Consider the following 18,267-nt stretch of genomic DNA (forward strand, 5'->3'; position numbering starts at 1 on the left):
TGCATTATAAAATTCTATCATCAGCATCCCTGACTTCAATCCACTACATGTGTGTAGTGCCCCACCTCCAACTGGGAAAACTAGAAATGTCTTCAGACACTGAGTTGTATCACCTTCTCTTGGGAACACCGATTCACACAGCTCCACCACACGTACACACACAGAGAGAGAGAGAGAGAGAGAGAGAGAGAGAGAGAGAGAGAGAGAGAGAGAGAGAGAGAGAGAGAGAGAAGAGAGNAAGAGAGAGAGAGAGAGAGAGAGAGAGAGAGAGAGAGAGAGAGAGAGAGAGAGAGAGAGAGAGAGAGAGAAGAGTGCTGCAGAGTTTTCAGTCCTGGAAATGTCTCCTTCCCAAAAAAGCAATTACAACACCCTTCAGGGCAGAAATGAGGACCCTGAGGCCCAGACAAGTAATGTGCCACATTCATCTGCCATGAACAATGGTTTCGACACCATATCCTAAGCATACTCCATGTGGTACTCATCCTTTTTAGTTCCTTTAGAAGATGGGGTTTGCGGTCTAACAAGCTGAAGCAGTGCTTCATTCCAAGTCAGCTTAATTTTGCTCTTAGTGGGCTTTCTTAATGACTCTTAACAACGGAGCCTTTTGCCATGTTGATTTCTCCAGTAACTGGAAACTAAGCCCGTTTGCCCTTCGTGGGTCTTAGAGTACATAGAAGAAGAAAAAATCCTCCAAGGATTCCAGTCACCTTGGGTTGTGATTGTGTTCCTGGGCCCTACATTCCAAAATTCCTATAAATTACACTGATTAGTCACTTCTCGCTTATGCAAAAGAAGGAGAAACCATTCCTTGTACATCTCTTTGCTGGTTGCGATGATATACTATGTCAAGCTATCTTTCCTGGCTTGACACCAAGAAGGTCCCCAAAGGAAGTTTCTCTGAAGCATCTCAGACCATCCCAGCTCCTACTCCTGTCTTACTGGGCTTGCAGTCCTGGAGGTCCTATTGGTGGCATTTATTACACCTACCGGCTGACAAACTAATGTGTGCCATCCTCCTTCTACAACTGGAGCATGACCTCCAGTAGACAAAGACCTTGATATTAACTTTTACATGAATCATCTTCTACTCCTCTAATGCCTCATCCAATAAACTGGCCACAGTGGCTCATGCCTAAATTCCCAGCACTCAGGAGACAGAGGCAGGATTTCGAGTCTGAGACTAGCCTGGGCTTACACACGAAGCTCCAGGATAGTCTTAACTCCAAGTTAAGATCTTGTGTCCAAAAACAAACTAAAACAGATACCCAATAAAACTCCCTTTTTGTTAGTATAGGAGCCTAACATATTTCTTTTAAAAACATATTCGATGTAAAAAAAATCTTTTACGATATATTACTCATCAGGAAATAGGCATAGTTTAAGCAGAGAGAGGCTCTCCTACCCGAGAGCAGGTTTACCTGGTCCCAGTAACTCTTTTGTAGTTGTCCTTGGAGTACACTGCTAAAATGCTGACACCTGAGCCCATGTTAACCAGCAACATGGGGTATGGGTTATCAAGGCAGTATGGCTTCTTTTGACACAACTCGGGATTTGTGGGGTTCTCAAAATAGTAACATTCCGGCTTGCCGTTGAAGCCGACCGAGTCAACGTAAAGCAGGCCCTGAATCAAACAGTCCAGTTCGTCCAGTTTGTGCAGCTGCAGGTCCGCAATCTGCAAGAAAACAGAAAGAACCCTGTTAGATGCCACAGACTGTGTTGGGAGGAGCGTAGGAGGTATGTGCTGTTGGGTTCACATTCAACGTGAAGAAATACTCTCAGACCCGTAGTTAGGAAACTGTGTGGAGGAACACGCACTGCCAGGAAGCTGTGCTACAAGAACAGGAACTTGCCCCTGCTAAGGAAAGCACCCATTAGCTTATGTGATTGGTGGCCTGAATACGAGAGCTCTTCTTAGCTCTCAGAACCTGTGAGTGCGGTCTGATTTGGAAAGCAGATCTTTGCCGATGTGAACTTGAACAATTGCTGTAGGTCATCTAGATGGATCCCAATTCCAACGACAGACACATCCAGGAAAGGTGTGAAGAGCCCAGAGGATTAAGCCTTTGGAAGAAGAAGGCAGAGATCTTAGCGGGGCACCATGGTCTATGGGATGCTGGCAGCAAACAGGCACCAGGAAAGGCAAGCCGTGTAATCTCCCAAGGCCTGTATTGTTGCCAGTGCTTTGATTGAGAGCCACTGATCTCAAGAACTTTGATGGAAGAACCGTCTGTCATTGTAAACCACCAAATCTGTGGTAAATTGTTAGGGCAGCCAAGAGAAGTTAGTGAATTAGAATATTGAGGAGCTAATAAGAATCCTGCACATGCTTGACAGAACATGGGTCCAAAAGGCCTGGTTATGGATGGAGCAAAACCCCCTTGAGCCCATGAAGTCTTTTCCCACACTTGGCTCTGGAGCAGATGGCCCTGGCTTTGAACTCCAGGTCTAAAGTTTGCTTAACTGAGATGATCTGGGTGAGTTATCTAGCTTCTCAGTGTTGCCGTGAAGATTACGACAGTCACACGCTATCCTCACGGCACACCCCACACACAAAGGGCTCACTAGTTAGGGTGGCCCAAGAGTGTCCTTTCAGAATTCTATGAGGTAAAACCTCCCCTTGTTGGGGATTAAAAAAAAAAAAAAGGTGCTGAATTATATGTGGTATGAAATCGGAAAGGAAGATACTTTGGAGAGGAAGCAGGTCAGCCAGAGGCAAGCCAGATGTGGGACACCACGGGGAGGGAGGTGGATAAGAAGAGACAAACCCCCTCCACTTCTTTCAGGGACGGAGGAGAAGCAAGAATAGACGTGGCTGTAGGTGGTCTGAGCAGCTAGTGGCCACTCTATGTCCTCAAAAGTTTAATTCCTATTAACACTGTCTCAGGTCCAAGTTAGTGATCATTTTCTTGGGGACTATTAGCCTTATTCAGTGGTTACAATAAGAAGCTAGGTAGATTTCCTCAAGTGACACACTAGCACAGAGCAAACATCTCACAGTGATTCTATTTTCATCGTATTTGCCGCTACTATTTATGGGGCCTTGCGGAAAAAAAATTCTACACAAGTGCTAGATAGACTTTGATATTCTGCTAAATGGAATGGAATGCTAGATCTAGGGAGATGGTTGGGGCAGTAAAGGACCAGAGTTTGGGATCCCCAGAACTCATGTTAAAGACCTAGGCATTCTGGCTTCAAACCTCTAATCCTAGCTCTTGGGAGGTAGAGACAGGAGGATCCCTGGAGCTTGCTGGCTGGATAGCCTTGCTAAGTCTGTAAGCTCCAGGTTCAGCAAGAGACCTGGCCTCAGAAAAGAAGGTGAAGAGTAATAGCACGCGCAATATCCCACCCACACATCTCACACACAGACAAGAACATGTATACGTACACATAAGGCAGCAGCTATAAGGAAACTTGACTTCCTGTCCCTCATCTGAATTTGCTATTCAACATGTGGATGGAATCCTAGGCCTGCCTGCAGTGCAGGATTAGACTAGGTCACCAGCACAGTAATCAAAGTCTTCTTGACACATGGGGAAAAGCATTCTAACTGGCCCACAGCAAAGGCATCCCATACATCTTCCCCCAAACATTGTTCTTATCAAGTGAAACTTTTAAAAGAGATGCAGATGATTTACATTCTCAGAGGGCAATGCTATGGGTAAAGAACTGCCCTATAGTGGAGCATAGTGGGCACATGTTATGTCCTCTGTCTACCGTGGTTCCATAGACTTAAACCGGCAGCTCTGGTCGTAGGCTGTCTTGTACTTCAGAAGTGCCCTGGTACCATGCAAAAAGCTACCCTCAATCACTGTTTAATAAACACTCAGTAAATGAACAAGGAAAGCTGTCACTTCCTGGGTCACCCCAGGTTGAAAAGTGGTGATTTCATCAGCCGATCTTGAAAACATAGGCTAACCTGCTTAAATATTAGTCACAGGTTCATCAACAATATTGACAGCCACTCCCAGAGCCAACATCATAAATATGGACACAGGCAATCTGTCTATCTGGATACCCTGAAACTACCACCCCCGTGTCAAGATAAGTGAACTAAACACATACATACAACTTTGATCTGAAACACTGTTATGTCACCTTTCCCTTTAAAATGGTTTTCCCAAATACCTCGCGAGGAGGAAGCACACATCTCTCCTATACATCTTTTCAGAAAGAAAGAGGTTCTTTGAGCCGAAGGTCATTAAAGCCCCCAAACAAAGGGAAGCAAAAAAGGTTACTTTTGTTGAGCCCTTAGGAAGTAGACCCTAAAGAGGAAGAAGGTCCCAGAAGTGAATGGGTCAAACTGACACAGAGATTTCCAAACAGGAAATCTGAAACTCAGTTTGTCTGTACACCTGAATTTACTTTGAGAAAAGTTTAAAACCCATCCTTCGGATTCCAGCTATGGAGAAAAGCTTTCCAACGGGCCAGAGTTTTCTTACACAAAGACACCATAAGAGAGGGTCAGAAAACAAAACAAGCCATGGACTGGCTAAAGGCAACAGACTGCTGAGGGCTGTGTCAACAAGACAGTCTGCTCACTCTGTAGTCACCTTCAGCCAAGGGGAAATGTAGCATGCATCTTTTGGCGTCTACACATTGGCAACTAACTAGCTATTTTTTATTTTGCACATTGTAAGCCAAGAAAATGCAACTGTGTTTTATTCTTTATTAGCACATTTACATATGATTTAGATACTGTTTTTTTTTGTTTGTTTGTTTGTTTTCCTCAAGAATCCATGTATTCAGAACATGGTTCCCAGAGAGTGATGGGTTGATGAACTTTACCCCAAGTGGCGCTCCATGGTACATCCTGCCCTAGAGTGTATGTCTTCTCTGGAAACTGGAAGCTGACTGAGCTTTCTGAGTCTCTCTTGCCAAGAGCATCCACTCTACACCCAAGTCACCATTCTGTTGGACTTTTAAAGTCTGGTATGGTGGCCTTGGGAAGGTTGAGACAGGAAACCAGTCCACTACTAAAAGCAGATCCTACCTATAAAAAAGTTCAAGGTTCAAAACTAATAAGCCCCTTTTTTCTTCCTTTAAGGGAGAATCTAGCCAGGTAGTGGTGGCACACACCTTTAATCCCAGAACTTGGGAGGCAGATGCAAGTGGATTTCTGAGTTCAAGGCCAGTCTGATCTACTGCCAGAGTGAGTTCCAGAATAATCAGAGCTTCAGAAAAACCCTGTCTTGAAAAACAGAGAGGAAGAGAGAGAGAGAGAGAGAGAGAGAGAGAGAGAGAGAGAGAGAGAGAGAGAGAGAGAGAGAGAGAGACAGAGAGACAGAGAGAGAGAGACAGAGAGAATGAATGAGAATGTCTTGGCTAGATGATCTTGAATTCCTAAACTTCCTGCCTCACTTCAGAAGTGCTGGACTTACAGACGTGAACCATTACACGCCCAAATACAGCTTTCTTTATAAAGCTAGATTGCCTGAGACATTTTATTAGAGTAACCAAAAGCTGACTAATCAGTCACCTACAGCTTAATTACAAGGATATATTCTGAGAAATGTATTGTTTGGCAATTTCACCACGGTGCAAATAGCATAGACTGAACTTACACGAACTAAGCCAGCATAATATTCCTAACCAATTTCATCTTTGGGATCTCTGCCACATACGCTATTGAACAAACACTGGGATGCAGCACAGAACCGTCTCTGTTCTAATTCTGATCTTAAATGGGCCTTGAATGATGAAAAATTTGAACTACTGGAGCCATTAAGATTCCAGAAGTTTGAACATAGCACAGTAAGCCAAGGTGTAGTGCAACGATCAGCTCCGGGAACAATAGCCTTGGTCTGTAGGATCTACCACTTCTGATGGGATAATTCCTTCTGACCAAAATCCCAACCTAACTTCATTAAATGCAGAGAGAGCCAGTCATCCTCAGCAATCCTCCTGCCTCTGACACTCCCTCCCACCCAGGTCTGGGGTCACAGGCATGTGCAGCCACAGTTGGTTTTCTCATATAGGTGCCAAGGAGCTGAATTCAGTACCTTGTGTTTGCACAGTAAGAACTCTGCCCTGCTGAGGAAGCTCCGCAGACCTCCTGGAAGTCTTAACACTGAAACCCGCATGAGGAAAGCATCCTTTCCCTGACCTCACTCAGCCAGACTGTCGTCACAGCCTATTCAAAGCAGAGATCTGCAGATTCTTTTTAAGACAAAAATTAAAAGAATATCTTTTTGTTGTTATTGTTTTGTTATGTTTTTGTTTTTTGTTTGTTAGTCTGTTTTTCCAGGAGAGGGTTTGTCTGGCTGTCCTTGAACTTGCTCGGGAGACCAGGCTGGCCTCGCACTCACAGAGAAACCCTGTCTCTTGGGGCCGGGGGGGGGGGGGGGGGGGGGGGGGGGTAGAATATGTTGCATTATTAATACTCTTGTTGAAGTTAAGAAAAGTATGAAGCATGGCAGAGCATGAAATATCAGAATTAGCAGATAAAGCATCCCACTACAAAGCTATGTGTAATCTACATTGTTTCGTGTTGTTATGAATAACCAGGATTTATCACGTGATCATGGTTACACAGTGGAATTCTTCATTGGCTTATCAGTGACATATACCACGTAACATTAATCTGATTTATTTATGGGGGCGGTGTGCCACAGAGTGTGTGGAGATCAAAGGATAACTTACAAAAGTTGGTCCTCTTCTGCTACCATCAGGGTTCTGCAGACTGAACTCAGGCTACCAGGCTTGCTGGCAAGCATCTTTACCCACTGAGCTATCTCACTGGTCCCCATTTAATATTAGGCTAGGCTTTGCACTCCAGCTTGCTACATCATTAATTTAGAAAACGAATATACACCAATCATGAATTGACTTAAGGTCAGGAATATTGATGCGTGCTGCAATCCCAGCACCTGGGAGGCAGAGGCAGGAGGATTAGGAGTTAGGGCTACACAGTAAGATCCTGTCTCAAGTAAGAAGCTTTGTTAGGACCATGATCCTAAATGTTAAATAAAAAAAAAAAATCAATAGGGGCTGGAGGAATGGTTCAGTGGTTAAAAGCACTGGCTCTTCCTCCAGAGGACCTAAGTTTGATGCCCAGCACCCACATGGCGGCTCACAACTATCTGTAACTTAAGTCCCAGGGGATCTGACTTTCTTCTGGCCTCCACAGACACTGATATACAGACATATGTATAGGTAAAACACCCATACACATAAAAACAGAGGTAAAAATTAAAATTTTTAAACTGAAATTAAAAGAAGAGACTCTATGAAACAGAATAAAATTGAAATAGAGCCTTGTTCAATCAAAAATATCCTAGAGAAGAGTCTAATTCAAAGACTATCTCATCAGTTACAGCCTTTTCTGGTTATTCTAAATGAAAGAAAGAACAACTAACACTTCCTAAAAATGTAAGTGCATTTGCTATATATATCTGGGATGCAGTCCTCACACCTAACAAGTGCAAACTATTCAGAGTTTGCTGAAGATCGTCTGCTTGGGTCTGATAACTCAAGAGTTCGACACTCCAAAAGCAGCGATTCTACACAACACCATCATTTTACACACATGTGATTTGTTCTTGTGCAAACTGTTTAATGCAGAGAGTAGCATATATTCTTTTCTTAGTTTCTTTCTGTATGTATCTGTGTGTTCGTGTGTGTGTGTGTGTGTGTGTGTGTGTGTGTGTGTGTGGACAGAAGAATGTTGGATCTGGATCTGGAGTTACAGTTGGTTGTGTGCTGCCTAGTGTGAGTGATTGGATCCACACTCTGGTCCTCATGAATGAATAGCAAGGATTAACAGGATTAACTGATAAAGACAACCATGCAGCTCCTCGAACAGTGGTTCTCAACTTTCCTAATGCTGAGACCCTTTAGTCCAGTTCCTCATGCTGTGGTGACCCACAACCATAAAATTATTTTGTTGCTACTTCATAACTGTAATTTTGCCACTGTTATGAATCATAATGTAAATATCTGATATGCAGGATATCTGACATGTGACCCCTGTGGGGGTCTCTACTAGGTTGAGAACACTTGTCCTAGCTTATATAGTGACCCTTCCTTCCTTCCTAAGTCTTCAGCTTTCTATTGTACAACACCCAGGAGCTGGGACTCTGGACACATATGTGCATTAACACTTACTAATCCACTTGCCTAAAATATCTGTACGGCCTAGTATTTATTACTTCTCAAGGTTTGCTTCAGTGTTACCTCATCACATCTTGGACCCCTCCCAATACTCTCTATCCTTCCTTTGCGTCTATTTCTCCTTCATGAGACACACACACATATTTTAATGTATATTAAACATATAAAATGTGTATTAAACATATAAAACATCTATATATTTAATACATTGCACATTCACTTGCTTATCTGATCACTGACCACAAGGTAGTCAGGAGACATGTAGCACACAGAAGGGGCACGATAAACCATGTGTTGAGTGGATGCAGGGCTACACAGAAAGAAGACAGGAGAAGCCTATCCATCCTCACAAGCTTTGGATAAAAGAACATCATCTATTCAATCATGGGAAGAAATCTTTCTCAATTCTGTCTTAATGTTGACCAAGACTTATCATGGAAACAGAAGACAGCTGTTAGTCCAATACGGATGGAAACAGTTCGGTCAATATTATTTTAAGGTGTGCTACGTTTTTTTATGCCATGGAACATTTGTTTAGTGATATAAAGGTGTGTTGCTTTTGTTTACGCTGCCTCTGTTTAACTCTGTGAAGCTGTGATTCTTTGTCCGTCTAAAACACCTGATGGTTAGTAAAGAACTAAATGGCCAACAGCAAGGCAGGAGAAAGGATAGGTGGGGCCGGCAAGTAGACAGAATAAATAGAAGGAGAATTTCGGAAAGAAAGGAGGAGGAGCAAGAGAAGGACGTCAGGGGCCAGTCACACAGCCAGGCTCACAGTAAGGAGGAAAGTAAGACTTACAGAAGAAAGATAAAAGCCCAGAGGGAAAAGGCAGACAGGATAATTTAAGATACGAAAAGCTGGCTAGAAACAAGCCAAGATAAGGCCAGGCATTTATATGTAATAATAAGCCTCCGTGTATTTATTTGGGAGCTGGGTGGTGGGCCCCCCTTACGGAGTGAAGAGTAAATAAAGAAGTACACCAAAGAGTTTAGTAAATATCCATTTAGTAAATGCTCCCTCCCCTGGTCTAGTCATTAGGCTTCAAGCCACTGCCTCAAGGATGATACGACCTTTCTCAGTTCAGGACCTTAGGAAACACACTTGCTCATGGCCAACACAGATTGAGTAAGTCTTTCTCCTAGGACATGAGCAAACCCTGAGGAGGGATGGAGGGATGACAGAGGTTGCATAAATCTATCAGGTCATCTTGGTTCACGTCGGGCTCTCCGGTGCACACACACGCTTAAGAAACGTATCTCATTCCCACACAAAGTCAGCTCTCCTTCTGAATTAAAATGGAGTCCAAGACCAGATCTTACCCAGCAGGCATTGCTATGCAAAAGCCTCTTCAAGGCCTGCAAGCCTTTGCTTCTTCACACAGTGCAAGAATGTGATTATCTCTTTTAGTTCTTTTGTCCTGGATGCCCCTCACCCTCTCCCCACATTGCTGCTACTGTTTTGCGGATGACGAAACTGAGGCCCACAGGAGAAACACACATCAGCAAAAGTCACCGAGCAGGTAAATGCAGAAACAGAACTAGAATTCAGGTTCAAACCACCCGCTCCCACCCCATGACGGACTTAAGTTTAGTTCTCCCATCTGTGCTCCTTCGCTGTATTTTATTTCAAAACTGTTTGGTTACGGGATCCCTGTAGCAGGGAAGAAGCCCCCACCCATGAGTCACTTGAGTAAATGGTTGTACCAAAGTCTATAGCTGTGTAGGGAAGGCTGACACAGAAGAAAATGGTTAAAACCTGGAGCTAATCAGCCTAGCCAGGTTATTGCTGCAGGACTGCAGCCAGCTCCTCCGGAAAGTACCCCCTGAAGGGTCAGTTTGTATAGCGTGCACTCAAGCCTGGGTCCCGGATTTTATCAGTGGCATCGCAGCCATCCCCAGAATATGACTCGCTGAAATCAGTGATGGAAACGGTGTACCTTTTGACGGGCAAACTTTGCATCTTTCAGCTTTATTAAACACCATGAACAACATGATTGTTCGCTATGCAATAATCACAGGTTTTTCTACCAAGACTGGATTACACTTGTTCTGTGAGAAAACGCAGGTGTCTGCGCTGCAGGCTTTGAAAGTTGCATTCCACAACACGTCTCACCGGCTTGCCAACTTTGTGAGATGATCAATCCTGGCATCTTCTAACCTTCCCTTCACCTATGATCAAGCACATATCTGCCTGTACTTTCCAAGATAGACCTATGATGTGGGAGTGTCATATATCAATCTGTTGATTTCACTGGTTAAGCAATAAAGAAACTCCTTGGCCCTGATAGGTTAAAACATAGGTGGGAGGAGTAAACAGAATAGGATGCTGGGAGGAAGAGGAAGTGAGGTCAGACTCTGCTCTGCTCCCGGAGAGACTCGACAGCTCTGCTCTCTGGAGCAGAGACGCCGGCTCTGCTCTCCCAGGCAGCTTCGACCCAGGATGGACGTAGGCTAGAATCTTCCTGGTAAGCGCATCTTGGGGTGCTTACACAGATTATTAGAAATGGGGTAGTCCAGGTGCAAGAGTTAGCCGAGAAGAGGCTGGATATAATGGGCAAGCAGTGTTTAAATGAATACAGTTTGTGTGTTGTTATTTCGGGCATAAGCTAGCGGGCAGCTGGGGTGCTGGGGACGCAGCCCCGCCGCTCCAATTTCAACAGACCTACATTTGACCCTTAATTTTATTCTTACTTTACCCCCAAGAGATGAAGCCAGTCAGTGGCGAGATTAGTATCTTGACTGAAGAGATGGAGAAATGAGAATGCAGATGTCAAGGGACTGCTAAATAGAGAGAGAACCTGGGATAAATGTTACTTCTCCACATCTAATACTAAGCACTGTGTACCTGTGTCTACCTTGTTCAATGATGATGTTCAATAATGAAGAAATTTACCAATAAATAATAGTGAGGATGCTTTCGATATAGGTTTTTTGTTTGTTTGTTTGTTTTTGTGGCAGAGTGGCTAGCCTTGGTCCTTCAGCCTCTACATCCCAAGTACATCACAGGTATGCACCATGATGGCCAGCCAAAAGAGAAACTTCCGAATGGGACTCACAGAACTGAGACATGCATGAGAGCAAACGGGTATAAAGAAGTAAATCATTTTTAGTTAGAGCTATAGGACGTTTTCCTGTGGGTCTTAGTCTATATATCCACAGAACTGGCCTCATGATTATGTAGTAAGAGTCTGTGGAAAAACCCGTCCTGTCTCTGAAGGTGATAGATACCATCTTATTGTGACATATGATACAGCTGTTCAGTCCCAGCATCATACAAATCATCCTGGCAACAAATGTAACCCTAGGACTCGGTGAGAGAACCAGAAGTTTGGGTTATCTTTGGCCTCATGGTGAGTTCAAGACCAGCCTGTGCCCTGGAAGTGAAGATAACAGACGTTAAGTACTCAATAAGAACCAGGTACATTTCCTCATTTGACCTTTCTTGGAACAACACTATGAAACAGGTCAAATATCTCTTATATGGGTGAGAAAACCACGGCACAGACAAGTCCAAGTCCCAAGGTTAATGGTATAGATCTCAGCAGCCCAGACTGTGGTCGCGTGAGAGGCCTGGCTGATCTCACGATGGCAAGCCCAACCTACCATTCTGAAGTCCTCTTCAAACTTGAAGGCCCCGCCTCCCGTGGCACAGAGGGTGGTGTGGAGGCTGGAGAAGTTCTTCTCACTGCCCATCTGGATGAACATGTGCATGGCACAGGTGGGGAAGCGAATGAAGTGCAGGTTCCCTTTGCGCCCGCACATGGTCAGGTTTTTCAGCTCCAGGTGGACGTCTCGGATTCCAGTTTTGCCATAGGCAGTGTTAGAAGTCAGATACTTCCGGATGCTCTTCAGGTTCTCCACTTCTTCCTGTTCTTCTTCTGCCGTGATATCCTTTGGTTCAAAGTAGACCAGCTTAACCAGGGTTCCGCCAATATCCATACCAAACCATGGGAATGCTGGGGGGCAGAAGAGAAAAGAATGAGGCTGCAGGCTCAGGGCTGGGATATTCAAGGAGGTCGTGCATTCAACATTAAATTTCCTTTTTCTTTGTTTTTGTTTTGTTGTTTTTGTTTTACAAGACAGGGCTTCTCTGTGGAGTCTTGGCTGTCCTTTAACTCATTTTGTAGATCAGGCTAGCCTCAAACTCAGAGATCGGCCTGCCTCAGGTCAACTACACGAATCTAAAATGAGGTGCAGAGAGACGGAGGCCCGGTGGTACCCACAGCTGTGTACAGTCACTGAGAATTAAGAGAGCCAGCACAGCGTTCTGCAGAATCCGAAGTCAGCCTCAGTTTTGCTTTGGGGACTCAAGAACCCTGCCAAGCCCTGTCTGCGCTAGTCCAATGTTGGAAGACATTTTCTTTTCTTCTTGCATAGATCATACTCTAAATGTTATTTTATAGAAATCTTAGCCAAATTAATGGATGCGTTCCTAAGCCTGGAACAGTGATACACACCAGTACACAGGAGCTGAGGCAGGAGGATTGCAAGCTGAAGGCCAGTGTGGGCTACAGCCTTAGAGGAGAGGAGAAGAGGGGAGGGAAGACAAGACAGACTGATTCTGGGAACAAAATGCGCCTTTGAATGCTTTTATTTCGACCCTACAGGTTGTCTCTATAAACCCTTGCCAACTGAGTATGATGGGATCTAATAAAGGTCTTTTGTGTGCTGCCAGGATCTCCTGGCTTTCTACTCATGAGGTCGAGGGAAAAGTGTGCAAGGAAAATATCCCTACACTGCACACAGCCTTTCCTAAACCTCACTGCTGTTTCATTTATGACTCAAAGCATCCATTCGACAGTTGGTAAGTGCTTGTTTAGCATATGGGGTGTGTGTGTGTGTGTGTGTGTGTGTATAGTATTTCAAAGATAACAGTTTTGACTAAGTTCTGACAACATGATAAAACTAAAGTAGCCAGGGTGTGGTGTCACGTGTCTCTAATCCTACCACATGAGAGGCAGAGGTAGGTGGATCTTTCTGAGTTTGAGTTTCCTGGTCTACATAGTGAGTTCCAGAACAGCTAGAGCTATGTAAAGACTCTGTCTCGTAAAACAAACAAACAAACAATCAGTCCTAAAGGTACATTAAAAAAAAAAAAGGCCCAAGCCAGGTGTGGAACAAGTCTGTAAATGTTTGTAATCCTAGCATTCGGGAAGTTGAGATAGAAGGACTGCCTGTTTTGATTTCCAGGGCAGCCTGAGCTCTAGCTCAGCTGTAGCTGATTCTGTAGAATAAGGCCCCTGTCTTAACAAAATGTCTAAGTATTCCAGGGTACATATAAGCCTGTTAATAGTGTAACTGGGGTGGCGCAATGGCTCCGTGAGGGCTAAGTGCACAGACTGCTCTTCTCCTGTTCCCAGCACCTACCGCAACTGTCCGGAACTCCACTTCCCAAGAGACCCGGCACCTCTGGCCTCCTCAGACACAGGGGCACACATGTGCACATACAGAGACACAGACACATTAATTTAAAAATAGGAAAGGTAGATCTTAAAAATAGAATGACCAAATTAACACAACTATTCAAACAAACTATAAACAAAGTGTCTGCCCTTTAGCAAAGAAAGGAAGAGTATGACTCCTATCTAAACTGTGGGACACTAGACAGTAGGAAACCTGATCTCACTGGAAGAACTTTCCCCAAATTTCCATTAATGAGAAAAGCAAGAGATTGGGGCAGTGTACACACAGACAGGTGCAGATGCTTATCTTTGTATTTGCTTTTTGCTTTGAGGCGGGGTCTTATGTGGCCCAGGCTGGCCTCAAACTCAATGTGTATCCATGGATCCCCTTGAACTCTGACCCTCCAGCTTCCACTTCCTGAGTTCTGGAGTTACAGATGTGCCATGCTTGGTTTATGGGGCGCTGGAGATTGAACCTAGGTCCTCGTGCATACAAGGCAAGGACTCTACCAACTGAGCTACATCCTCAGCCTTTTCCTTTTTGAAAAGAAAAAACAAAACAAAACAAAACAAAAAAAAAAAACCAGGGGAATCAAAGAAGGATGAGAGACATTCAGTCCCTACGTTAATGGATGTGAGCCGGCAGAAAGGACAGGAGACCTTAGATCTGCTAAAGTAACAGACATGGAAGGAGTGGCGACCCAGACAGAGGCTAGACAGAGGGAATGAGACTGTATTCTGGCTGCTTTTAGTGCGATCAGCAGTTGGAAGAATTCAGCAACCATGGGAGACAGAATGACAGGAGGAAGAGCCCCCTCAAAACCTTCTATTTGGTTAAATCTTGCTAAGCACAGGCAACTGAAAATGACTGACTCTTAAAAGCACAGCAAGATTCCTGAACATTCTACAAGTTATTCAGAAGCCTCACTTGCTTTTGGGCCAAAGCGTCAAAATGGCAGGAAAAATGTGTAATGTTACGAAAATGTAGTACAATGTTTGATGAGCAGTTTGGGCTAAGGTAAAAAAGAACAAAGATTGGAAGAACTGCATTAATTTAAGGAGGAAATTGTTCTAGGACCTGGAGACAGGGAGAAGGAGTCAGGAAGAGAGACTGAGGCTGTTCCTCAGAAGCATGGCATGGACCTCGAATGAACAAGAAAGGACCTACATTCTATCCCTAGGGTGACGGGAAGTGGAGGATAGGAAAGGAGCTATTGTTAGAGAAGGGGTGGTTGAGATAAGGTCTTGTCCTGTAGCCCACACTGATCTGAAACTTTTGAGCCTCCTGCCTCAGACCCTTACGGCTGAGTCTGCCCACACGCCTGCTTTTCTGCCGCCATGCACACAGCAATGCTCTTCTGCACACACTACAATGCTCTTCCAAGCGTGTGTATACTCCTACTCCTCTTCCTGAAAGCGAGATCTGCCTGAACCGAAGCCTCCGTCAGAGCCACACTGTCAATGGAGAGAGGAGAGAAGGGGAAGGAAGAAAGAACACTCCGTGCCGCCGCCAACGCCCCACACGTGCCACAGATGGATGCCCAGATATGCGGATAAACCCAGCTGAACTAGTATGCCTACCCGAAGCCATGCCCAGCCTAGACACAGAATGCTAGCATTCACTCCTTACTACCCTCCCCAAACCAGATGGTAGGTACAACAGAAACAAAACAAAGGCTGACATAACTCAGAGGTAAGTAGCCTGTGTGACAGGAGCAAGGCCCTGAGCTAAATCCCCAAAGGAGGAGGAGGAGGTCAGTGAGAATAAACCAGAGGAATCAACAATAAGAGACCATGTTTGGATTTCACCAAGAACACTTCCATAAACAAGTGTTAAATAAAAACAGGAGACCACTGTTTGGACTAAGCACTTCCCCTACTCCCCAAAAGACCAAACTAACTCCGTGGAGTCACTCACACCCATCTGGAACTAAGCTATTGATTGGTCTGACCTCCCGAAAAATCGAGATTAGAAAAATACCAGGAACTGCACCCCACCCCAAACAAGCCAGCTTCTGCTAGAATCCTCCGCCCCACACCCCACTTTTAATCCTTACACAAAGAAGCAACCTAGCTATGAGTAGGGACTCCTATCTATAATCCTCGCCTTGGATACTGAGGCAGGAGGATTGCTACAAATTATAGGCCAGCCTAGGCTATCCAGTGAGTTGCAGGCCAGCTAGGATTCCTGAGATCCTTCCCCGAGAAAAAGAAACAAAACATAGAGGAAAGAAATGACTTCATGCTATCAATTCTTTTTCTATGCGGATTCCCCTTTCCTGCCATAAAGGAAATACCTGTCTAATGACTGATTGATTTACATTTTATTGACTCTGCTTTCCAGGCCTTTCCTGCCCGTACCAAAGATCTTTGGTTGGCCCACTGGAAAATTGCTAAAATTGAAAATAAAGCCAATTAAGCTTTAGAAACCTTAAACTGGGGAGAAAGCTCAGCACGTGAAGGTATTTGAGCCTGAATGAGAGCCCTGGAACCCACACAAGAAAAAACAGACCTCAGACCTCCATGTGTGCCCCCTGACATGCACATAAACACGTGGACATGAAATAAATAAATCAAAAAAAAATCAGTAATTTCAACTGTTGTGAGTCCACCTTTTGAAAGCATGTATAAATAAACCTTTGCTCTTCACAGCAGAGAGAGCTGAGCCGGGCCGTGGTGGCGCATGGCTTAAATCCAGCACTTGAGAGGCAGAGGCAAACAGATCTCTGTGAGTTTGAGGACAGCCAGTGTGGGTACAGAGAAACCCTGTCTCAAAAAGAAAGAGAGAGAGAGAGAGAGAGAGAGAGAGAGAGAGAGAGAGAGAGAGAGAGAGAGAGAGACCAGTTCAAGTGTAATAAGACAGTGAGGTGAAAGATCAGGCCCCGGAGTGAGAAGCAGCTCTGGGAGACTGGTAAACAATTGGTAAAACAATTTCCTGTGGCAATTTGAATGACAGATAACTAATATACCTAAGGCCTGAGCTGAGACTTGAAAGTCAAATGTTAGCAGCGTGCGCTGGCTCTTTCCGGCTACCACTGGCTGTACTTGTAAAGGTGCGAGGGAATGAACTCAGGAAATGATTGCCTGGTTTAACAACAGCGGGTAAAGAGGGTGTGGTCAATAACCGAACTCAGTGGACCGCAAAGCAGGAATGCAAATGCCAGGTGTGAGAGTGGAAACGCGGGGTGGCGCGTGCCTGGAATCCCAACACTGGCGGCGTGGAGGCAGAGGACCAGAAATTCATGGCCTGCCTCAAAACAACAAAACAAAAGGAAATAATGCCCCCTCTCTAAGCAAACCTACTTTAGGGGTGGGTATATTCTTGAGCATGCTCAGTTTTAAGAGCATACTTAAGGAAGAATGATGGGCACACTTTGGTCAGGGAGTAACCATCTGAAGGGTTAAAATGAATGCCCCTGGGCAAGCTCAGCTTGTGCCACTCGGTTTTTTTTGAAGAAGGAAAGGGCGCTTTGAAGGTGTATTATTAATACACAACTATGCTCTAAACATGCCCATCTTGCTTCTGGCTAAGAGTTAGGTCTGCGGAGCAGGGGAAAACCACCTGGTGGCAACCAAACCGAAATAGCCTCTTCCTGAGAAAGGTCAGTTAGCACTCAACACTCTCCACAGAAATCACCTGTCACGGAGCACACACAAGGAAGAAGGGTGTCGGAAGGAACAGTGCGGCTTTGCTGCAGGGCTGTGGAAAGACGAGACTCAAAGAGTTACGAAGCTGATTCGTCTTGAAAAGGTGTACAGCCGGGGAGCCATGAGCCTGAACCCGCACAATCAGGGGGCAGCACCATTGTGAGTGGGCTAGCCTCTCCTGGCACCTTAGAACAACAGCCTCTGCAACTGCTACCTAATTGAGGTGACGTCAGAGGGGAAGAAGGGCTAGTGGTAGGGCTGAGGAGCGCAGAGGAAAGCAGAAAGGGACATTCTCCACCTGGGGCAGAGCCTCTCTAACAAGGTTGCAGAATCCCTTCTGTATTTTGGAGTGGCTACTGAGGGACTCCATCCACTCCTTCCTAAACAGCACAGCAGTATGCGCTGCCTTTTCCGAACTTTGATTTTCTGCGTTAGTACACAATGGAAGGAGTATGGAGAACAAATAGCTTGTCTTTAGTTCAGAAGTCTCTAAATCAGCAGCTCTCAACCTGTGGCTTGTGATCCCTCAGGGTGGGGTGTTGGCTCAGACCATAGGAAGACACAGATATTTACATTACAACTCATAACGGTAGCAAAATTACAGTTATGAAGTATCAGTGAAAATGATTTTAGGGTTGGGAATCACCACAACATGAGGCACTGTATTAAAGGGTCGCAGCATTAGGAAGGTTGAGAACCACCGCTCTAAATCAATAGGGATCACACCCAAGTTGATATAGAATGACTTCATATCATCTAATTTAGAGCCCTAATTAGACATCATCCGAATGCTGTGACTAGCCAGGACACTGGAACAGTCTCCTTTGAAGAAGATTTGGATGTATTTCATCTGCAAGACAAATATCTGGTCATCAGAAGAGCGCACTGTGGCAGTCACTTGTGCTACTGACCAGATAATTTTGGCATTTTCCTTTTAGGCACAATGAGGTAAGACAGCAACTCCTGCCATTTGATAACTGACCTGGGCCATGTTCCTAATGAGGCTACTGAGCTGTCAAGGTGTGTGCTTTCCAGGCAAAGGGGCATGGATGCTGGAAACACCGCAGCACCCTTAGCCAAAATAGCAAGACTTAGGTTGCTCTGTCAT

General features: G+C 44.8%; 1 protein-coding gene across 2 annotated transcripts in view; it reads right to left on the reverse strand.

Moving 5' to 3' along the window:
- Positions 1 to 18,267, reverse strand: part of Pank1 (pantothenate kinase 1) — a 78,943-nt gene that overhangs the window by 14,562 nt on the left and 46,114 nt on the right. For both annotated transcript variants that reach the window (XM_050157130.1, XM_050157141.1), the window contains exons 2-3: positions 11,713 to 12,065; positions 1,419 to 1,672 (exon numbers count right to left, since the gene is read on the reverse strand). In XM_050157130.1, coding sequence (XP_050013087.1) covers positions 1,419 to 1,672; positions 11,713 to 12,065 — 607 coding nt within the window. The remainder of the gene's footprint in view (positions 1 to 1,418; positions 1,673 to 11,712; positions 12,066 to 18,267) is intronic.

This window comes from Alexandromys fortis, unplaced genomic scaffold (assembly GCF_014885135.2).
Source record: "Alexandromys fortis isolate MF-2015 unplaced genomic scaffold, M_Fortis_MF-2015_v1.1 scaffold_10, whole genome shotgun sequence".
Classification (NCBI taxonomy): Eukaryota; Metazoa; Chordata; class Mammalia; order Rodentia; family Cricetidae; genus Alexandromys; species Alexandromys fortis.